Source organism: Dermochelys coriacea, chromosome 1 (genome assembly GCF_009764565.3).
Source record: "Dermochelys coriacea isolate rDerCor1 chromosome 1, rDerCor1.pri.v4, whole genome shotgun sequence".
NCBI classification, from domain to species: Eukaryota; Metazoa; Chordata; order Testudines; family Dermochelyidae; genus Dermochelys; species Dermochelys coriacea.
In genome coordinates this window covers 328,900,225-328,922,940 of record NC_050068.2, presented here as the reverse complement: position 1 = coordinate 328,922,940, position 22,716 = coordinate 328,900,225, and the positions used below count along the sequence as shown (strand labels likewise).

At 43.2% G+C, this 22,716-nt stretch overlaps 2 protein-coding genes and 1 long non-coding RNA gene across 5 annotated transcripts in view; 2 read left to right on the top strand and 1 right to left on the bottom strand.

Annotated features, from left to right (window-relative positions):
• Positions 1–762: 762 nt before the first annotated feature.
• On the top strand, positions 763–11,552 carry PMPCB (peptidase, mitochondrial processing subunit beta). 2 transcript variants are annotated; one of them, XM_038412283.2, is made up of 13 exons: positions 763–925; positions 2,844–2,984; positions 3,423–3,509; positions 4,356–4,485; positions 5,429–5,627; positions 5,964–6,043; positions 6,674–6,786; positions 7,296–7,439; positions 8,107–8,267; positions 10,150–10,235; positions 10,310–10,398; positions 11,001–11,076; positions 11,165–11,552. In XM_038412283.2, the coding sequence occupies exons 1-13, from the start codon at positions 824–826 to the stop codon at positions 11,227–11,229; spliced, it is 1,473 nt and encodes a 490-aa protein (XP_038268211.1). In that variant the 5' UTR covers positions 763–823; the 3' UTR covers positions 11,230–11,552. The 2 variants fall into 2 exon arrangements, with proteins under 2 accessions (XP_038268211.1, XP_038268221.2); XM_038412293.2 differs by lacking the exon at positions 763–925 and adding an exon at positions 1,061–1,258.
• The window catches only part of DNAJC2 (DnaJ heat shock protein family (Hsp40) member C2), a 23,861-nt gene continuing 12,648 nt past the window's right edge, over positions 11,504–22,716 (bottom strand). Inside the window, exons 8-17 of one of the 2 annotated variants that reach the window (XM_038412267.2) lie at positions 18,994–19,085; positions 18,769–18,890; positions 17,114–17,263; positions 16,554–16,642; positions 16,398–16,467; positions 15,452–15,636; positions 14,912–15,012; positions 13,886–13,993; positions 13,101–13,255; positions 11,504–11,634 (exon numbers count right to left, since the gene is read on the bottom strand). In XM_038412267.2, coding sequence (XP_038268195.1) covers positions 11,560–11,634; positions 13,101–13,255; positions 13,886–13,993; positions 14,912–15,012; positions 15,452–15,636; positions 16,398–16,467; positions 16,554–16,642; positions 17,114–17,263; positions 18,769–18,890; positions 18,994–19,085 — 1,147 coding nt within the window. In that variant the 3' untranslated portion in view covers positions 11,504–11,559. Of the gene's footprint in view, positions 11,635–13,100; positions 13,256–13,885; positions 13,994–14,894; positions 15,013–15,451; positions 15,637–16,397; positions 16,468–16,553; positions 16,643–17,113; positions 17,264–18,768; positions 18,891–18,993; positions 19,086–22,716 lie in introns of those variants that run through there. The other variant, XR_006275732.1, reaches the window with a different exon arrangement.
• The window catches only part of LOC122456713, an 8,531-nt gene continuing 7,848 nt past the window's right edge, over positions 22,034–22,716 (top strand). Inside the window, exon 1 of the long non-coding RNA XR_006275741.1 lies at positions 22,034–22,244. This is a non-coding gene — a long non-coding RNA (uncharacterized LOC122456713). The remainder of the gene's footprint in view (positions 22,245–22,716) is intronic.

Sequence of the window (22,716 nt, the reverse complement as noted above, 5' to 3'; positions counted from 1 at the left end):
GTCCCTCCCCCTCCTGTGCCCGCCCCGCCACTCCCCTGCGCCGGCTCAGGTCCCTCGCCGTCCTGTGCCCGCCCCGCCCCTCCCCCGCGCCTGCCCACGTTCCTCCCTCTCCTGTGCCCACCCCTCCCCTCCCCCGCGCCTGCCCACGTTCCTCCCTCTCCTGTGCCCGCCCCTCCCCCGCGCCTGCCCAAGTCCCTCCCTCTCCTGTGCCCGCCCCGCCCCTCCCCTCCCCCACGCCTGCCCAGGTCCCTCCCTCTCCTGTGCCCACCCCTCCCCTCCCCCGCGCCTGCCCACGTTCCTTCCTCTCCTGTGCCCGCCCCTCCCCCGCGCCTGCCCAAGTCCCTCCCTCTCCTGTGCCCGCCCCGCCCCTCCCCTCCCCCACGCCTGCCCAGGTCCCTCCCTCTCCTGTGCCTGCCCCTCCCCCGCGCCTGCCCAGGTCCCTCCCTCTCCTGTGCCCGCCCCACCCCCGCGCCTGCCCAAGTCCCTCCCTCTCCTGTGCCCGCCCCGCCCCTCCCCCGCGCCTGCCCAAGTCCCTCCCTCTCCTGTGCCCGCCCCACCCCCGCGCCTGCCCAAGTCCCTCCCTCTCCTGTGCCCGCCCCACCCCCGCGCCTGCCTACGTTCCTCCCTCTCCTGTGCCCGCCCCGCCCCCGCGCCTGCCCACGTTCCTCCCCGATCTTCCGGTGAGAGCGTCCAGGGAGGAGGCGGGGCGGGACGGGACGGGGCGGGGCCGGGCCGAGGGGGAGGGACCTGAGCAGGCGCAGTGGAGGGGCGGTGCGTCCGGGGAGGGGGTCGAGACGCGCGGCCACCCCAGCTCTTATCTAAGATGGCGGCGGCAGCGTTGAGTGCAGGTTCCTTGGCGGCCCGACGGCTCCTCTGGGCCTGGCTTGGCCGCCACCTGGTGCGGGACTCAGCCCCAGCGAACCGGGTGAGGGACGGGGATCGGGGCGCTGGGGAGATGCTGAGTGGGGGGCCCAACCCTCTGGCCGGGCCACAGGCTGCCGGCAGTTAAAAGGCAATGGGCTTCCTCCAGCGCGGTGCACGCTGGGAGCTGTAGTCTCAGCTCGGTTTGGTTGTCATGGGGCCGCTGGGAGCTGTAGTCTCAGCTGAGGTTATTGTCACGGGGTCGCACTGCGCCCTGGGATCGGCCCAGACTCTCTCACCGCGCGCCCCCAACCGGGGAGACTGGCTGGATCCCCTAACCTTCGCTCAGCGCATGGGGCTTTCCAGACCTTGTACTCCCCGAGGCATACTTCAGGAGGTGAAGGCCGCTTTGCCGCCCGCTGCTCGGGTTTATCTCGACCGGGTCCTGCACGAGGGCACGCCCCGCCCACCCGCTACCCCAGGCCTGCCGGACCTTTTAATTGGACCCCTCCCCCGTGGACCCAACCGATCCCTTCACCCCTTCACTAGAAGCCGGCTGCACGAGATGCAGCCGGTCTGTTTTCAAACCGCGCCAAGAAAACATCTCTACACGCTCGTGTTCCACACCCTTCACGCCCGCACCCTCGTGTCCCGCCCCGATACAAAATGGCGGGACCTCCTGCCACCTTTGGAGGGTGAGGAGCCCCGGTGGGCCAGCCTATATTCCATCTTAGTCCCAAAGCCCGCCGGGGATGTCAGTTGGCGGCTCCTTCACGGAGCCGTGAGCACGGGCGTGTACTTGGCGCCGTTCACCACAATCCCAGACACCTGCCCCTTTTGTGGTGTGAGGGATACCCTGGCACATGTCTACCTGGAGTGTGCCAGGCTGCAGCCCCTATTCCGGCTCCTCACCAATATCTTATTACGTTTTTGGTTGCACTTCTCCCCTCACCTTCTCATTTATGCACTCCCTATCTGTGGCCCCACAAAGTCACGGGATCTCCTGGTCAACCTCCTCCTGGCCCTAGCTAAAATGGCCATCTACAAAACCAGAGTGAGGAGGTTGGCCGATGGAGTCTCCTGTGACTGTAGGGCCTATTTCCGATCCTCGGTCCGTTCACGTATCCGGGCAGAGTTCCTCTGAGCGGCGTCCTCTGACTCCCTTGACGCCTTTGAGGAGCAGTGGGCGCTGTCCGGGGTTCTCTGCTCGGTGTCCCCGTCCGGTTCCCTTCTTTTGACCCTTTGACCGCACTCCTGTCCGTTATTTTATTAGTTGTCCCCCAGAATTTCTTGGGTATCTAGGTCCTGTGGATCCCCCTTTTAGGCTGGGGGGGATCCTTTAGCAGTGACGGGCTTCGCCCGCCCACTTCCCGGATCCCAATAAGACCGCGCGCCCCCACCCCGAGCTTTGTAGTCGCCCGGCTGTGTGGGATCTGTGCAAGCCAAGGGGTGTGTGGCTCTGCAATTTTTGGCTGAAACTGGAGCAGCCTGCTTAGTTGTGTAGGCTACATGGGATGGCATTGCAGGCTGAGCCCTGGACTCTGGGTTCCTTGAATAAAAACATGGATCTGTTCAGATTGAGGAGCTGTCGACGTTGGCCCTTCTGGGACTAGTTCCGGTACTTATATGGCCCCTTATTGTAATATCTAAGTCCCTCATAATCTTTAATGCTTTTACTAGTATCCTCATTTTACACTTGGGGAACTGAGGCACAAAAAGATTAAGTGGCTTGAGCTGAACTCACGTTTCTCACAGCCGTTGCATTAAAAGGGGTCAGCTGCAGACTGGTCCATTTTATGCTCCTTCATGCCTCCTTTCCGGGCAGAGTTGGTGCATTTCCTAGGAGAAGAACAGTGGCCACCATATCAAAGCTAATTTTACAAAACAAAAATAATTCATGCTTCTAAGTACAGGAACGTGCTGTCCTGACAAGCATCATAGGATGGTACCTACAAGTTGTAATTAATGGCTTTTCTTTACAGTCCATACAACTTGGGACAAGCAGATTCAGATCCACCAAGGCAGCAACGCAAATAGTCTTAAATGTTCCTGAGACTAAAGTGTCTTCTCTGGAAAATGGCCTGAGAGTAGCTTCTGAAGATTCTGGACTCTCAACATGCACAGTAGGTAACTTGTGAATGAATTTTTTACTTAACTATGTACATGTATTTTCATTACATTGTGAAATTAGATGTACTATTATCATTAAGAGTATTTAGCAGAAGTAGTTAACAACAATTTGTAAATAATGAACACAAGTTTGTGTGAAGGTAGGGCTAAGCCTTTCAAAAGTGACTAGTGATTTGGGATGCCAAATTTGATACACTGTAAAGGGGTCTGATTTTTCAGAGCGTGGGTGCTCAGCACTTTCAGAAAATTGTGCCCCTTTAACTGCAAATTAGTTTACCCCAAAATTGAGGGACACAAATCACTAGTTACTTTTGAAAATCCATGTATAGTCTATTTATAAAAAGTAAAATCTTAGCCAAAGTAAGAATCAGCAAAACAATGTCAATGCTATCTTCTATTAGATAGTAAGATTAATATTTGTTTTTAATAAGGTTGGTCTTTGGATTGATGCTGGAAGCAGGTATGAAAATGAGAAGAATAACGGAACTGCTCACTTTCTGGAGCATATGGCTTTCAAGGTAAGTATTAAAACTAGTTTTCAAATGTTTTTAAAATTAAAATTGTTTACTGATCTTTAAGGATAACTATGTAGATTCTTTACAACTGAAATCAGTCTATCACTTTTCAAAATCACCGGGAAAACGCAAGCAATTTGGATTTTCGTCCAAAATAAAAATCAAGGATGCAATCCTGGCCTCATTGAAGTTGATGGCAAAGTTGCTGTTGACTTCAGTGGAGTCAGGATTTCACCTCAAATCTGTATGACTTCACCTGTACATTTTGCATGTGCTGCTCTAGCCTTGCCTGAAAGAAAAATTTCATGTTTGATCTATTAGAAACGAAAAAACAAACAAAAAGTGGCTGACAGAAGTAATTCAAGAATGATACATCTGTTAGTTTCAGGAATTAGTTCTGCATGTTGTTTCAGCATTTTAAAATTAACGATTTGAGTGCTTACTGAGGTGCAGTCAAAACAACACTGGTCTGAGTCAGGTCTTGTGTAACCTTCCTTCCTTATTTCTGCTGCTATGTTTAAATCCTGAACTGATCCACTCCTGCTGATATCTGAGATTGGTAGAGTTGAGTCATGCTGAATTTAACTAATCTTTGTAGGAGACAAATAGGCACTCTCTCCTCAAGTTAACTTTCACTTGGGATTTGTGCAGGCTTTAAACTTAGTTTTCCAGTGGGGAAAAACTGATGTGCCAGCTTTCCCCGCCTCAGACCAGTTGTTTCTCCTTGTACTCAAATCAGCTTTTTAAAAATAAATAAATAAACCCTTACTATTCCCTATGTGTAAAAGCTGCTTTGTGGAGGTACCTTCCAGAGTGCAAGTAAACATTTTTTTTTCCCTTTAATTTCAGGGGACAAAAAAGAGGTCTCAATTAGACCTGGAACTAGAGATTGAAAACATGGGCGCTCATCTTAATGCCTACACATCCAGAGAACAAACTGTGTATTACGCAAAGGCTTTCTCAAAGGACTTGCCAAGAGGTAACTGCTTCTGTCCTACAGAATTTCTGAAGGAGCATCCTTCCTAAAGATTGTGAGGAGGGGAGCAACAAGGAATTAAATGAGCTGACAGCCCTCTAAAGAAGCAGAAATGGGAGAACGATGCTTCTGCAGTGTGCTTCCCAACTCCTTTCCTTGGCAGTCCCCCTGCTGAAACTCCGTGGGGATGAGGCTTAGCAGGTTTGGAGAAGAGCATTTCAGCATTGTGGCCCATGCTTGGCACCTCTCCTGGGGACCAAGTGGCTCTCCTTTGGGGCTAAAGATGTGAAATTCATCTCTCTGAGACCTGCAGGGGAGTGAGCGGAGTTTGCAAACCATGTTCCCTGCCCCTACTTTGGCTCCCTTGTCCTCCTGAGGGAACTTTTTTCAAACTCTAAAGTGAACCTCCCAGTGTATCTTGGGCATTCTGTGCCCCTCCAGTGTGTTTGACCTTGGGAAGGTATGATAGGGCCCTGGATATTTGTATTTGTTTCTCTCTCCTTGGAAGCTTGTTTATCACAATATGTTTAGAGACAAAGTGCTGCCAGTTGAAGAACAAGCTATATTTTTTGTTCAGTTTTCTCTAATTGTTTGTTCCTGGTATGTTTGTTTAAGTGAATTGTCTTACTCCATAGTGTTCATCTGAAATAAAATAATTCATACTGACAATTCCTTGATGAAAAGTTTTAGAAATCCCCGAAGAACACACATTCTCTCCTAGAAGGGCACTAAAGTTTTCCTAAAATAAATATTACAAAATAAGATTACACTATGTAGAAGTTTATTTTCAATTTTCTGTTAGATCTTTCTTCCTGTAAGCTTTGCTAACAGTTCTGCCCACTTATATTATGTATTTGAGCTGCTTATTTGATTACAATATAGTGAGCTGAAAGTTTCAGTATTGCTGAAGCACACTTGCCCCCCATTCCTTTGTGTTTTCAACTAGCTGTGGAGATTCTTGCTGACATCATACAGAACAGTACACTTGGAGAAGCAGAGATCGAGCGGGAGAGAGGAGTTATCCTTCGAGAGATGCAGGAAGTTGAAACCAATTTGCAGGAAGTTGTCTTTGATTATCTTCATGCCACGGCCTATCAGAACACTACACTGGGACGGACAATATTAGGACCCACAGAAAACATCAAGTAAATCCAGCTTATGTTTCTCCTTTGTCTTAATTTCATGGTTACTTTCCAGTATTAGAAAACCACACTTAAAGATAAATGGAACAATTTTTGTTCTCTTTATGCCTTATGAAGTGTTTGGGGTTGCACAAGGTGGAATTGCAAGTGGAATTTCCTCTGAATGCCTTACACTCAATTGTACATGTTTGGAATAGTGTACAAAGCAACGTGAAACTTCTGTTTCGTAGAACTTGTCTACACTTAAAATGCTGCAGTGTACACTGAAGCGTTGCAGCTGTGCGACACTACCTATGCTGACAGGAGGTGTAGTAATTTTTTTTTTCTTTACCAATACAGATCCATAAATCGCAATGACTTGGTGGAGTACATAACAACACATTATAAAGGACCCAGAATAGTGCTGGCTGCTGCTGGAGGTTAGTGTGAGACATGCATCACCGCAAGCACTTGGAAATAAGTTAAAAAAACACAGTACAAAGATCAGACACAGAAATATGACTTATCCACTACTTAATGGGTCATAGAAGTCTATTGTTGGCCCTCAAAGTTCTGTATATCTGCATCTCATCTGTTTGTCCCTCAGTAATCTTCCAGGGACATCCTTAAATGTATCTTTAGGCAAGGAGGGTGCTTGGCTTTCAACTGAGAGGCTGTTCCGAGTGTAAGAGGACAGTGTGACAGAGAGCACAAAGCCATAAATGTAGGAAGGAGATGGTGTTCAAAATGGGAGAGGGAATAGGAGAAAATAGAAAGGTGGGGTGAGATTATGTAGGGCCTTGAAGTTGAGAACAAGGAGCTTGCGTTTGGTGCTATATAAGATGGAGGCAAGAAAGGTGGTGAGGAAGATGATTTTAGCAATGGCATTTAATGAAGTGAAAAGGGTGGGGAGGAAATAAGGAATGTACAGTAATCAAGTTGCGAGAGAACTAACTGTTATGATGGATTGTTGTAACTCTGGCATCTTGGTTGGAGCTTTTTAACTTCTGTGAAAAATGATCTTAGATACTTTTTTTTTTAACTGCTTTATATGAAACTCTCTTGTTCAGGAGTCTCTCATGATGAATTGCTTGATTTAGCAAATTATCATTTTGGTAACTTACCCTCTACTCAGGAAGGAGGAATGCCAGCCCTGCCCCCTTGCAAATTCACAGGTAGTGAGGTAAGTAGTAAGATTGCTTTTGCCTTTTCAGGTTAATCAGATCAACAAGCAACATTGATATTAACCAGTTGTCTGGTTTGATCTGAGTTTCTAATGTAACTTTCAATGCTAAGCACCCATCACTCCGATTGAAGTTAATAGGAGCAGCTGATGCTCACCATCCTTGAAAAGCAGCCTGTTCACTTGATATAATTCTGGGCAGGGGTTCTTAAAGGTTACAGCAGAGGAACTCGGGACTCCTGGGTTCTGTTCCCAGCTCTGTCCTGACTCTGACAAATCACTTAGCCATTCTGTGTCTTCACTTAATCATCTGCAAAATGACTATTATAATGACTGCCTTACACACAGCATTAGGTTTACACAGACAGTTAAGGGTATTATTGAGTAAAGTTTTTTACGCTTTGCACTAGATTTTATTTGAAAATTCCCAGTTTCCTTCATTTGAATAAAAGTACACACTGTAGTATGTTTGCTGCATTACATTTGGAGTTAACATTTTTGTGATTCAGATTCGTATAAGAGATGACAAGATGCCTTTGGCACACATCGCAATAGCTGTCGAAGCAGTTGGCTGGTCTCACCCAGATACAATTCCCCTTATGGTAGCAAATACTCTGATAGGCAACTGGGATCGTTCCTTTGGAGGAGGCGTGGTGAGTGAACCGCAGGGCACTTTGGTGAGGGTTGATTATACCAGTAAGAGGGGTTTAATTCAGTTATTTGCCAGCATCGGAACACTTCACAAATTCTACCTTGTCTGAGATGGAATCGAGTTAACTGGGTATTTCTATCAGCATTTTAAAAAAAATCAAAATCTAGCCCAATGGTCTCTGAGTGCATTCTGTTGCCATGTGACATGAGAATTTGGGTGCAGGTGCATTTTGGGAATGGCACACTGAGTAACCAAAGTGGAGGAGCCCTCATACAGCCTAGCAACCTATAATGAAAACAAGTGGGGAAAAACTAAATAGGCTCCAGGGCTGTAGGCATTGAATATCCCAGTGCCTGTTCCCTCTCTTGGAATCTTACTAGCTATTTTTTTAGGACTTTTTTAAAAACAAAAACAAAAAACCTTTGCAGTTTAAAACTGACAAGTTCAGGGTGTCACTTGGAGTGTGAAATATTATGTTCAGGAGAGGAAGCTGCCTGTTCTAGACAAAAGCGTCTGGTGCATACTCCTAGCAGTACTGTTGGCTGTGGAGGAAGCTACCAATCTGTCACACTTGAAATAGCAATGGGTGAGCTTAGTGGTGGGGAAAGAATATTTAAAAAACAAAACAAAACCCCGAAATCCTAAAATTTATCTTCTTGTGTAAACAGAATTTATCCAGCAAGCTTGCCCAAATTACTTGCCATGGCAACCTGTGTCATAGCTTCCAGTCTTTCAACACCTGTTACACTGATACTGGATTGTGGGGGCTATACATGGTTTGTGAACCATCCACTGTACAGGATATGATGCACTTCGTTCAGAGAGAGTGGTAAGAAAACACGTTTTCTCCAACTAGCTTGTTTTGGGTTGAGGACCGGCTATTTAAAAATAGCAGCTCTTTCAAAAATGTGTTTTGTGTTTATCACAGCCCAAATTTGTTGGGAAAGAACAAGTAGATTAAATTCAGAAGCTTGTGATGTTTGTTTCTCCTACTCTTGCTTCACTCTGACTGTACCTTACACTGGAAGTAGCTCAAATGAAAGCACTGGGTTTACTTGAAGAGTAAGGTACTACTTGGAAGAGTAAGAGTAGCAAAATCTGGCCCAAAACATTAGTAATAGACATTTGATTTACAAATTACATAACCCTTCCCATCCCTCCTCCTGCCAGAAAATTTAATGTTCTGTGAAGTAAGATGCAAGCTAAATATAGTCGGTTACATCTTCTCTAACTTTATAAACCCTCCAACTGCAGACTCAGTGGCATTTAGTTTACATTTCAGAGAAGCACATTCAATTACTTAACTTACTAACACAGTAATGATGTGGATGATGGCTAGTTACACAAGCAAATGACCAATTAGACATTTATCTGGCACTTAACTGTAGTTCCAGTGACTGCCAGTGAAGATGTAGAGACACGAGGTGGGTGAGGTAGTATCTTTTATTGGACCCACTTCTGTTGATGAAATTATATAGTTACACTGTAACTAAATGAAATTGTAGGTGTGCCATTGGGCAAGGATTTCTCTGAAAATTAGGCCGGGGAATGGTGTAATTTAGGGCCTATTTTGAGTCATCTCGACACCAGAGTACCCATCTTCTGAACTGGCTGAGTATAGCTGGACTGCATGAGCCATAGATAAAATTCAAGTCAGATAAGAAAGTTTCTTGGACATTTTGTAAGGGGATTTTTGTCCTTTCGTAGGATGGGCTACATTTTGAAGAGGTTTCTGTGGCCCATCTCCTCTCTGTTCTTCCCAAACCTAGTTATGTGATGTTTATGGCAACTACAGCAATTAATTAAATGAAACAGTAGTATTGGGAATGTAATGTAGTTTTTTGTTTGCTTAATGGAATTGAGCATTGTTGAGGGAGGGGGTGAGCTAGCACTGTGCAGCCCAGAGTTTGGAAACCTCCGTTTTAATGCATCTCCCTGCACTGGCAGTTGAGTTGTTTCCCTGTGCAGTGGCTCTCAACCTTTCCAGACTGCTGGACCCCTTTTAGGAGTCTGATTTGTCATGTGTACCCCTAAGTTTCACCTCACTTAAACTACTTGCTTACAAAATCAGACCTAAAAATACAAGTGTGTCTCAGCACACTACTACTGAATAAAAGCTTACTTTCTCATTTTTTGCCATGTAATAAAATCAGTTGGAATATAAACATTGTACTTACTTTTCAGTGTACAGTATATGGAACTGTATAAACAAGTCATTGTCTATATGAAATTTTAGTTTGTACTGACTTTGCTAGTGCTTTTTCTGTAGGCTGATGTAAAAATAGGCAATATCCAGGGAGTTGATGTACCCCTGGTTGAGAACTGCTGCCCTAGTGTAGTACTCTGTTTAGTTCTAAACATCTCAGTGATATGGCTTTCCCAATCTTCCTGTGGAGACTATCAACTTTAAGTAGTTTGTGCCATTAGAAAGCTTCCTCAGATTCAACCTACATTTATCCTTTAATCCTACTACTTGTATGGAAAAAGCTTGCTTGATACAGGGATAAATCTCTAATCCTCCACATACATATGCTGAGAATACCACCAACTTTGCTCTCTCTAGAAATGACATTCTAGAATTGGTGTACTAATATGCATGATGTCTTAGCAATGTGCATATGAAATATGGCACCCCACCTCAAGTAACTAATGCCATTCTTGCTTGCTTAAATTAGTAACATTTCCTACTAACACTTCAAACTGTCTTTCAGGATACGACTCTGCACAAGTGTTACTGAAAGTGAAGTATCTCGAGCCACAAACCTTTTAAAAACAAATATGCTGTTACAGCTTGATGGTAAGGATAAAATTGGGATTTTATTCTTATTCTACTCGTATGTTGATAACTAGAGTATTTTTTGCCTTCATTAGGGTCTACCCCCATCTGCGAGGACATTGGGAGACAGATGTTGTGTTACAATCGTAGAATTCCAATTCCTGAACTTGAAGCAAGAATTGAGGTAAGTAATGCATGCGTTGTGTATTTTTAAATGAAGAATGTTTAATGTAGCAGCTAGCATGCTCTATAGAGCAGGGGTGGCCAAACTGTGGCTCTTTTACAATTGAAGTGTGGCTGATGGAGCTCCCCCCATTCTCTGCCTTCCGAGGGAGGGGGGGAAGCTCAGGGATTTTTCTCTGCAGCTGGGTGGTGGGGCTTAAACCCTGAGGCCCCCCTTCCCATGGGACTCAAGTCCCAGCAGGCGGTCCAGGCTCTCAAACTTTTGAAGAGCATACGCGGTTCAGAGGGTCAGTAAGTTTAGCCACCCTGGTACAGTGGATGAAAGGTTGTCTGAAACTTTGCTAGCCCTCTTGAACAATGGTTCTCAACCTATTTACCATTGTGCGCCACATCCACACAGTGTATATACTGTCTCTGTATGGCCTTGAGTATGGGTCACAGCTGTGTGCTGATGGGCCCATGAGTTGAGAACTGCTGCTCTAGAAAGACATGGCAGCTAACTTACCAGTTTAGCTGTAGAGCCATTTTGTTATAATTAACTCTAGGCTCTAATAGACTTTGTCCAAGAAAATATTAACTTACCTTTCTTAAAACACTTTTCAGGCTATTGATGCCCAGAGGATAAGAGAGATTTGCACAAAGTACATTTATGATAAGTGCCCTGCCATCGCTGCTGTGGGTAAGCTTATTTTCCTTCACTATTTCATCACTATGCCAAACTGCAGCTTAAATGGATGTCTTGACTGACTTTTTTTTTTAATTTCCAGGTCCAGTTGAACAACTTCCAGATTATAACAGAATCCATAGTGGCATGTACTGGCTACGTGATTAAGAACACATGATAAATGTTTTAATGAAGATACTAGATTTCTAAAGCAGTTGTCACAAGCCATGTAGACAAAACACATTTGATTTCTCTGCACCCCTCAAATTCAGTACCAAAAGCCCTACCCTGGGAAACAAAGTGTCCAAAAATTACACACATGTCACTTACGGGGAAGTCACCTCGACAATTATTCTCAGTCCTTACCCCTTTTGTACTTGGAGAAACTAATTTCAGAAAGTTAACATTTATTCATGTGATTTGTCTAAAGAATAAAACCATGTACAGTATTTGCATTTTTATTATAAAACAGAACACAACAAAGATTGTCATTGAGTCTCATTTCTTTGCTTTAGCAGCATTCAACACTTGTTCTTGGGCAGCTTTCTTTGCTTTAACCATTTCAACAAGTTCCTGCAGAGTAAAAGAAAAAAAACATTTGTATATTTCACTAATTTAAATTGAGACAACTAAGCATATGGTGACTTAACTTTGCCAACCACAATAGGACTTTGGATAGCCAAGGGCCTGCCTTTGGAAAATACAAGTATTCATTTGAGTGGATAATTCTTAAAAAGCAGAGGCTGAATATCCAAAGCCCAGATGTGACATGACTAGTCAGTTATGCTACCTTTCCTAGTAACTGTACAGCTTAGATGGCTAACTTCTTCCTTTCATTTGTGTTAATGCTTGTTAACCTTAATTTGAGACAAGATTAAAAAAAATTAGCTCATTTAGACTAACTTCTGTTGGTGGAAGGGATGAGTGTCACAGAGCTCTTCTTCAGAGGAAGGTAACCAAAGTGGTGAAGGGCATGCCTACACTGAAAACTTCAAAGCAGCAGCAGGGTCACAGACAAGCACTAGGAGAGAGCTCTCCTAGTAATCCACCTCCACAAGGGGATTGGCTCCCAGTGCTTGGAGCCTGTTTACACTAGAGCTTTGAAGCACTCTGACTTGCTGTGCTCAGAGGGGTGATTTTTCCAGCAAATTAGAGCACTATAAAATGTAAGTGTAGCCAAGCTTTAAGGCCAGGGCTGCACTAAAAAGTTAAGTCAACCCAGCTACATTGCTCAGGAAAGTGAAAATCCACATATCTAAGTCAACCTAACCCCCCCCCTGTAGTCAGTGGGAGAGTTCTTCTGTCTACCTAACTACTGCCTCTTGGAGGGGTGGATTAATTACAGTGACAGGAGAACCCCTCCTATTGCTGTAGTAGTGAGTGTCTATGCTGAAGCACTGCAGCTGTAGCGTTAAGTGTAGACACAGCTTAAGCCAAATACAAGCTGTAGGAGACTGCTTAAAACAGGTAAGGGTTAGCAGGCAATATGTTACAAATTGTTATAATGAGCCATTATGACACCAATTTGTAACTTACCTTTATTGCCCACTTAATTTTAAGCAGTCTCCTTCAGTATGTATGAACCCCTTATTTCACAATAACAACGAGGAATCTGGTGGCACCGTAAAGACTAACATTTATTTGGGCTAAGCAAGCTTATGCCCAAATAGATGTCAGTCTTTATGGTGTCACTGGACTCATTGTTTTTTGTGGATACAGACTACCATGGCCACCCCGATACAATTTGGAATAGACTATGAGACAAGTATTTAGCATAGACACACTGGTTACTTTTCCCAAACTTGAATGAAAGCTCTGTGAAGCTCAAAAGCTTATCCCTCCCACAACACAAGTTGGTCCAATGAAAGATTACAATCTCACTTAATCTCACCTACCTTGTCTCTCTTGTATCCTAGGACCAACTAATTTTTACCACTTGTTTTTCTTGAAGAAACAGCAGCTCTGACAGTTGTGGAGACTAGGCATTGCAGCAGGCTAACCACATAATCATAGGATGAAGACACAACAGCATTTCCTACCTTGTAGCGCTTCATGCAGTCTTTTTTTGACCGGCCTGGGACAGCAGCTGCTATTTTTTCCCATCTTTCAGGAGTATTTACTGGATATGTCTTCAAAGCCTGTTCTAAAAGTTTTTGCTCTTCTGTAGTCCAAGGGGCTGAATCTGTGACTAGTCCTGTTTTATAAAAAGCCATTGATAAATGAGAATAGTGATAAAATATTAAATATTTAGCCAAAAGTCCTCTAATTATATAAAACTTTACCCCTGCAGTGGGATGAGCTAGCGAGAATGCTCCAAGGAAACTTGTGCTTTTTAAACCACTTAAGAAGCCTATAACTGCTTCCTTTGCATTTCAGTAAGGAAGTGATCATCCACTCCTAGGAGAGCCCCTTGGGCAAGGAAGTGTTCAGTGCAGATCTTGGAGTTCTGTGCAAAGCCAAGTTCATCTGTGGAGAGGGCCCATACCTTCTCTGCCCCTATAATGGATCTCCTGAACCCCACAGTTCCTGACAGTGTGGCTCTAGTGGCTGGGGTTGCTTCTGGGGAAATGAGAAGGATCTATAGGAGAGACAAGAGAGCCCCCCAAATTGCATTAAATCTGACAGCTACCTCAAATGGTAAGTGTCCTGGGCCAACACGTTCTTTGGCCATATTCTGCACTCACTGAACTACGGTTCTTATTGCACCTGCAGGCAGCCCCTGCAGACATCCGAAGAGGAATCCGGGCCACTATCTTTTATCAAGCGTAACTATAGGCATAGAATTGTTTGTGAAGGGCTGAAAATAGTTCTCTTACAGCCTTACCTTCAAATCGCTCTGACGGTGCAGCACTCTCTGTCTGAGGTACCACTCCATGCTCTTTTTTAAACTTATCAAAAGCTTTCTTGTTTATGTCGTCCTTTTGATGAGGGTCTGAGGACAATACAGATTCATTTAGTTGACAAGACTAGAAACCACAATGGGAAGTTTAAAAAGCTATACATAATATCTAACACATCATATAGCAAGTTAGCCTAAAGCTAGCATTCAAATATTTTGAAGATGAATGTAATGTTTCATTTCAAAGGTTAGCAATAAAGGTTGTTAGATGAAAACTAGGTGAGATTTATATTGATCCAAAAGCGACGTATCCAAAAGCTTCAATCCCATTCTAATGTTTACACTGTACCATAAAAGCTGTTTTCCAGGTCACTTCGGGTCTGATTCTGCAGCCCTAATCACATGCTTAGTCCTACTGTAGCCAAGTGGGATTATTCCCAGGAGTGGTGACTGCAGGATGAGGCTCTAAATCTGTTAAGCATTAGTGTGGATACCTAGCTATATCAGCAGGTAATCAGGATATTGTCCCTCATTTTACATCTCTTTCTTATCCCAGCAAGTAGCTTGGTACAAAGTGGCTGAGAAACTCCTTTAAATAATGCACTCTCTCTAATGAAACACTGAGCTGGAAGAAAGGAATGTCTTGGTGTTCTTAGAGATTTTATTTTCAGTAATGATAATACAGATAGCATCACGATGGTTCCGTCTCAACACAGCATGGTGGTTTAGCCATTGCACAAGGCCTGTTTGTATTTCATGGTAAAATCTCTTCACCACAGCAGCACTGATCTAAAAATTCATCTTGACAAGGATGATTTCCACTCAGAATGAGCAAAAGCCAGTGGTTGTGCTAATAATGGCATTTTACTTCCCCTATCTGCTTTCACTCACTGAAAATAGAAACTGTTTCCACGGATAGACAATGAATGTTTTGTTTTGCATTTAAAGAAAAATAAATTACACAAATAATATAGAAGCACGCAGACCATCTTACAAAGATAATAAAGATACCAAGTTTCTGGAGACTCTTTGCTTTATTGATGACATCTTTTGCTGTTCGTTTTATTCCAGTAGTAGAATGCAAGTTCATATAATTGGCAATAACTTCCCACCTACACCAAGAATGGAAAACAAACAATGCAAAATAGCATAGGGTAGAATAGCAGTGAGAGATATGTTTAATTTCTTAGCTGTTTTGTACCCAAATTATAGTGAGGTCTATACTTGCAATAGCATGTCTCTAATCCTTAGCACTCTCAATTCTTTAAACCAAATATGCTACTTTACATCCACAGTAAGTGGAGTACAGAATGTTTCTATTAAATTGCATTGAGGTTGGGTTGGGTTGGCCTGTTACTGACTAAGGTCTCTGCCCTGCACTGAGATAAAATGAAAGGATTCTCTAAAGCGTACATGGAGGGACATTGTAGGGGTCCTACAGCAAAATATTGTTTCAGGTGCTCTGAAATCTCACGAGGAATGCCACAAGTTGCAATTTTTTATTTTATTTTTTTTTAAATGGTCTTTTACATTTAAAACATGAAAAAGTACCTTGAGTTAGTCCCAGCAGGGAAGAGGTTCACAGCTTTAATCAATAATTGTAAGTCATCTTCTGACCAGTTTTTACTTCCACCTCCACTACCACTTGTTGACCTCTCTGAACTCTTCATTGCTTGCCGCAAACGAGCCTCTGCTTCTTCTCTTTCTCGCTTGATCTGTTCATTTATTTCTTCTATCTAGGTGAATAAAAATGTGCATCAATTAATTTTAACATTTTCTTCCACAAATCCAAACCTGAAGTCCCTTCTACATTTTCAGCTACTGGAATTGCTTCAAGGCTTCAACTTTCCCTGGTTTTCTTATTCTGTACATCACACTTGGGGAAAGAGTCTACCTGTTCTACCATTAGTTCCCCAGCAGATGGCATAGATATAGCTATGTGCAGACATACTCATGGACACGCCAAAAAATGATCCATAACGAGTGCAAACTCATTATGAAATGAAACTGGACACTTTTCCGATATTTGAGCAACAATATTGAAGGGGAAATCTAGACTGACTGCTGACTTTTGGCACAGAGCCTAGATTTTGTTTGCATAATGAAGATAAGCAAAGACCAGGGCATTTTTCCCAGAGTAATTCACTATTGCTGAGGAATATGAATGTCCTTATCTAAAATTTTATGGGATATCACACCAGTTACTGACTATCATGATTAGGTACTGTACTAATCTAAAATGCATAAACTCTTACTCTGCTGGCACGAGCTCATTAGACTAATCCTGAACTATACTATTTTTTGTGGAAGCAACAGCAAAGTCTCGTTTCTTTGTGTTATGAAACACAGGTCTTGGTGGCCATTCTTACCATGTAAAGAACCCAATCTAAGATGCATGTCTTAAGTGAATATCCAACTTGTTTAGATGCTGTCAGTCAGGTAAGCTTAGTTAATCTAAATATTTTCATTACATTGATTTGACACCATGTATAATTACCTGTTTTTCTACAGCAGCCTTTCCTCCTTCCCTTGTCGTGGATGTAAGTGCTTCATTCAAGCATTGCAGGCTAAAAATAAATTGTTAAGTTATATTGGAGATCTAGTAGAAAGATGGATATCAAAATGTAGAGCAAAGAGGGTCAGGAAAACATACCTTGCTAGTTCAAGACGATCACAAAGCTTTTCTACCTCTTCCATCATTTTAACACACTCTGCCTCATTATCAGAAAAGTAATTCCAGTTCTGAAAGCAGAAATACATGTTTTCCATTGAAGGTATAGGACAATGAAATTCAAAGAGCATCTCAAAACACACACATTCCTCTGTTATTACTATAACTGGGGCTGAATAGCCTTAAAATAAATTGGATGTTTTTCATGTAACTGAAATTGGAGTATGGGTGTGTACTTTTATATTTTGCTTTTTAGTTGATAGTCTTCATAAAGCTACATTGGTTTGCCTTTACAGACCAAAGCATCTCTTCATGTTGTGAATCTGTATTAAAAAATAAAATAAAAAAAATCTATAATGACATTTACTCTGAAACATGGAGAAAAATACTTTTACTTAATGGACACAATTTCCACCCTTCACCTTGATTTATAAGGATAAACATATATGAGAGTGATTTGGCATGAAAGGAAAAGTTCTGGTCTAACCGGGTGCGACAATTTCATTAATACAGTCTATATTCAGCTACAATGACATCTATACCTTGCATGTTGTTCTCAATTTTTGCCTTTCCTTCTTAATTGCTTTTTTCTGTATATCTTTTTCTTTTTTAGCCAGCAATGCTTGTTGTCTAACTTCTTCTTCTTCCTTCTCCTTAGCCAACCGTGCTGCTTCTAATTCTGCTTGTCTTTGCTGCAATCAAAGGGGAAAAAATTTAGTAGGTCTTCTGGTGCAAGATGCACAAGATGTGCTACTTTAACAAGGTGAATAAAACTATCAATACTTAAATGCTTGGAAGATTGACCATTTAAGAAATAAACAAAAAGTGAATGCGCAAGCACAAAACACACACTGCCTGGCATTAATTAACAAATACCTCACTAGCACTGAAGATACCCAATTTCTGAGGGCTGGTCTACACTACACAGTTAAGTCAACTTATAAGGCAGCTTATGTTGACCTAATTATGTCAGCATCTACACTACAGCCTTCCACCCACCAATGAAAGTGCCCTACTACACTGCCATAACAACTCCATCTCCATGAGAGGCATAAGACTTATGTTGGTGTAGTTAGGGCGATCCATTATCTGTGCAGACACAGTGTCCCTCACATCCACTGTTGGCTGTCTTGTCAATTTCACAGCTCCTGTCATGAAATTGACAAGACAGCCAGGCAGCTAGAACTCAGCTGCCCCCACTCCTCTGGAGAGCTGGACAGCTTGAGAAGCCCTGGTGACTCTTCCCCTCGCTCGGAGCCAGGGCTTCTGGGTGAGCAGTGAAAATAACAAGGCTGCCTGGCTCCCAGGGTAGGAAGGGGAGAGCCAAGACAGCTGGACCCTGCTCCTTGGGGGTGAGAAGCCTCGGGTGCCTTGCCCAACTCCTGGCAGGGAATGGGGAGCGGGGGGCGGGGGGGCTCCCGGTAGGGAGCTGCCAGTGGAGCTGAGAAACCAGACTCTCAGTTCCCCACACTGCCCTTCTCAGGTTGGCGGAAGAGCTGCTGGTGAGAATCTGCCCCACTGACCCGAGGAGAGTAATGTGGACACGAACCATTGCAGATTTACATTTTAGAAGAAATTTTATTCCTGTTCCAGGACCAGTCCTTAGAAAAATCTAATGGTTCTTTAAGCATTTGTACTGCTCTTCTGAAGTGCTATTGCTGGCGGACTGCAAAATAGGATTTTTAAAATTATACCATTTGGATTAGCATCTTTTACTTCCCAACCTCTTCAATCACACTAAGATTTTAGCAGCAGCTATCTCACATATTGCTAGCATTAGCAAGTGCATGCTGCTGCTCATCTTCAAAGGGCTTTATACATAATGACCAATCAGTTCATAGAGCACTCCCATAAAGTAAGCAATTATTTCAATTTACAGGGGCAACTAAGCCACAAATGTTAACGGGACTTTCTTGAGGCAATAAAGAAACTCTGCACTGAACAGGGATTTGATTTTAGAAGTTCCCGGCTGCCAGGGCTGTGTTCTGCCCACATCTCACTCTCAGTCTTAAAAGGGTCACTGGTCCCTCAATATAGCAGTGCCTTTTTGGCACTGGAACAAGACGGAAAATAGCAAGTCTAAGGCCTTGGTGTAATTTTCAGTGCGTGGCCTCTATCAGATCTGGAAGCTGAAGCAGGCGATCAGGTACTCAGGTCTCAGAGTTTCTCAACCCATATAAATAATTTACAAACTTACTCTTTCTTTGGCTTCCTGTTCTTTTCGTTTTGCTTCTACCTTTGCTTTCTTTTCTGCTTCTTTCTTTGCCTTTTCTTCTTCCTTGAATTTCTTTATTCTAGGATCACAGCTGTATGCATTGTCTAGCAGAGGAAACAAAGCATTGTGTCCATGAAAGGGGACACTAAACGTTTTCACTGCTAGTTATCAAACGCCTCTTCTTAAAAAGGCAGAATTTATACTTACCAACTAATGTCCTTATCCTGTTCATCTCTTCTTTTTTCCTCAGTGCTCTGGCTGCTCTGTTCTGTTTTTCTATCCACCTCCTCTCATCTCGACTACAAATTGGAAGGCATGGTGTTAGTTCAGCTCTGCCAATCACCAGCATTGTTAATGGTCTGTCAGGAATTCCATTACAAGAACCAATTTGCAGATGTTTCACATTTCAACTGTAGTAAAAGCAGACTTAAAAGCATAAGCTGTTGGCCCACAAAGGTCAAGTGCAAACCCCAAACCCTTGCACAACAGCTCAACCACACTATATAGTCTAACATAAAAGACAGTTCAGTAATCATAGGCTCATAGAAGTGAAGGACTGGAAAGGACCTCAATAGGTCACCTCGTCCAGGCCCCTGCATTCAAGGCAGAACTAACTAGACCATTGCTGACAGGTGTTTGTCTAACCTGTTCTTAAAAACCTCCACTGATGGAGATTCTACAGCCTCCCTGGCAATATAATCTAGTGCTTAACCACCCTGACAGTTAGGAAGTTTTTTCTAATGTCCAACCTAAACCTCCCTTGCTGCAATTTATGCCCATTGCTTCTTGTCCTATCCTCAGAGGTTAAGGAGAACCATTTTTCACCTCCTTGTAACAGCCTTATATGTACTTGAAAACTATTATGTTCCCCCTCAGTCTTCTCTTCTCCAGACTAAACAAAAACAGTTTTTTCACTCATTCCTCACAGGCCATGTTTTCTAGACCTTTAATCATTATTATTATTTTGGCTCTCTTCTGGACTTTCTCCAATTTGTCCATATCTTTCCTGAAATGTGGCACCTAGCACTGGATACATCTTATCAGATAGAGTACTTCTCATGTATTGCTTACAACACTCCTGCTAATATGTCCCAGAATGATGTTTGGTTATTTTGAAACAATGTTACACTGCTGACTCATATTTAACTTGTGAATCCACTATACCTCCAGATCCCTTTTCACAGTACTCCTTCCTAGGCAGTCATTTACCATTTTGTATATGGGCAATTGATTGTTCCTTCCTAAACTTTGCATCTGTCCTTTATTGAATTTCATCCTATTTATTTCAGACCATTTCTGCAGTTTGTCCAGATGATTTTGAATTGTAATCCATCTTCCAGAGCACTTGCAACCCCTCCAAGCTTGGTATCATCCGCAAACTATATACATGTACTCTCTATGCCATTATCTAAATCTTTTAAGAAGCTATTGAATAGAACCAGGACCATGAATGATCCCTGTGGGACCCCATTCAATATGCTCTTTCAGCTTGACTGTGAACCACTGGTGTCACAGAGGTCGTGGAAGTAACAGATTTTGTGACTTTCTGCAACCTCTGTGACAACTGGCCACCAGGAAGTTTAGACTTGAAATCAGACGAAGGTTTTTAACCATTAGAGGAGTGAAGTTTTGGAATAACCTTCCAAGGGAAGCAGTGGGGGCAAAAGATCTATCTGGTTTTAAGATTCTACTCGATAAGTTTATGGAGGAGATGGTATGATGGGATTTTGGTAAGTAATTGTAATATTCAGGGTAAATAGGCCAAATCCCCTGAGATGGGATATTAGATGGATGGGATCTGAGTTACTATAGAAAATTCTTTCCTGGGTATCTGGCTGGTGAATCTTGCCCATATGCTCAGGGTTTAGCTGATCGCCATATTTGGGGTTGGGAAGGAATTTTCCTCCAGGGCAGATTGGAGAGGCCCTGGAGGTTTTTCGCCTTCCTCTGTAGCATGGGGCATGGTTGACTTGAGGGAGGCTTCTCTGCTCCTTGAAGTCTTTGAACCATGATTTAAGGACTTCAATAGCTCAGACATGGGTGAGGTTTTTCATAGGAGTGGGTGGGTGAGATTCTGTGGCCTGCGCTGTGCAGGAGATCGGACTAGATGATCAGAATGGTCCCTTCTGACCTTAGTATCTATGAATCTACGAATCTGCAGTGGCTGGTGTGGCTGACCCCAGGGCCAGCTGCTCAGGCTGCCCCAGGAACAGCCGCACCAGCCGTTGCTGGACTGTCTCCGCAGCCAGCCGCTTGGGCAGCCCCGCAGCCAGCTGCACCAGCCTTTACTCGCCAGGTAGCTGGCCCGGGGACTGCCTGAGCACGTTGCCACTTCCAGGGAGCCGCCCAGAGCCCTCACCCTCTGTTGATACTCACACCTTCTTGTCAACTGTTGTGAATGGGCCACATCCACCATGACTGAATTGGCCTTGTTAGCACTATAAAAAGTAATTTCCCCTCTGTTGATATTCACCCCTTCTTGTCAATTGTTGGAAATGAGCCACATCCACCCTAACTGAATTGGCTTCGTTAGCACTGACCCCTCACTCGGTAATGCAACTCCCAACTTTTCATGTGCTGTGTATTTATACCTGCCTACTGTATTTTTCACACCATGCATCTGATGAAGTGGGTTACAGCCCATGAAAGCTTATGCCCAAATAAATTTGTTAGTCTCTAAAGTGCCACAAAGACTCCTCGTTTTTTGTTGTTATTTTTTTGCTGATACAGACTAACACAGTTACTTGAAACCTCTGAAACCTATTTCGTTCTTTGACAAGTTTACAAGTTTGGTTGATAAAGATGACTGTGTAAATGTAGTAGAGAAAAGGTGGGTAAGGTAATATACTTAGACTTTTGTAAGGCAATTGACTTAGTACAGTAAAATGTTCTGACTAAAAAAATAGCACTATGCAATATTAAAGCACACTTTAAATGGATTAAGAACTAAATAACTCAGTGATCTCAAAAATTAGTAATCAATGAAGAATCATCATCAAACGGGGGTGCTTCCAGTGGGGTTCCGCAGGGATCGGTCATAGGCCAGACACTATTCTACATTTTCATCAATGATCAGGAAGCAAATATAAAATCAGTGCTCATAAAATTTATGAATGACACAAAGACTGGTGGAATGGTTATTAAGGATTAGGGCAGGGCAGTCATACAGAATGATGAGAGTGCCTTCACATCAAGGCTGGATGCCTTTCTGGAAGATATGCTTTAGCCAAACACAAATTACTGGGCTCAATACAAGAGTAAGTCAGTAAAATTTAATGGCCTGTGATGTATAGGAGATCAGACTATATGATCTGAGAGTCCCTTCTAGCCTTAAACTCTGTGAATCTATGAATTACAACTACAGGAAGGTTAAAGTAGGTAGAATGTAATTAACAATTGGCACTTGATCAGGACAATTCAGTAATATCACTACTCCTGTGAGTGTCATGGGATCTTTAGTGGCATCAAGATGCCAGCAGCTTGCTGTCTAAATACAAACAGTATCACTTCCATCCTCAGAGCAGAGTATCAAATCAGTGCTGATTCAGAGAGAAGAGTGATACCTACTGAATCATCAGTACCACCCTTGCCTAGTTCTGCTTTTGAGCTCTGTTGAGATCATAGCTTGAAGTTACACACATGTACAAGAAATAAACACTTGCACCAGAAGATCTCAGAGCAGTTCATAAACACACCTGTGACATAGGCAAGAATTATTCCCATCTTACCAATAAGGAAACAGAGGCACAGAGTATGACTTGTCCAAGATCACACAGCAAACCTGTGGCAGAGCCTGGAATAAAACTCAGAACTCCTCACTTCCAGTCCCACACTCTAATAACTAGACTCTCCTTCCTCCCTTCCTTCCCCTGATTTACAGCCTAACTACAAGGTGAAAAGTCTTGCTGTAATAATCAGTTAGTCCCTTAT

Excerpts from the sequence above, each read along its gene's own strand:
- PMPCB (XM_038412293.2), top strand. The coding sequence starts at position 1,076 with ATGGGGCCGCTGGGAGCTGTAGTCTCAGCTGAGGTTATTGTCACGGGG. Across the intron at positions 2,985-3,422 it reads CTGGACTCTCAACATGCACA|GTTGGTCTTTGGATTGATGC; the intron begins GTAGGTAACTTG and ends GTTTTTAATAAG. Across the intron at positions 3,510-4,355 it reads TGGAGCATATGGCTTTCAAG|GGGACAAAAAAGAGGTCTCA; the intron begins GTAAGTATTAAA and ends CTTTAATTTCAG.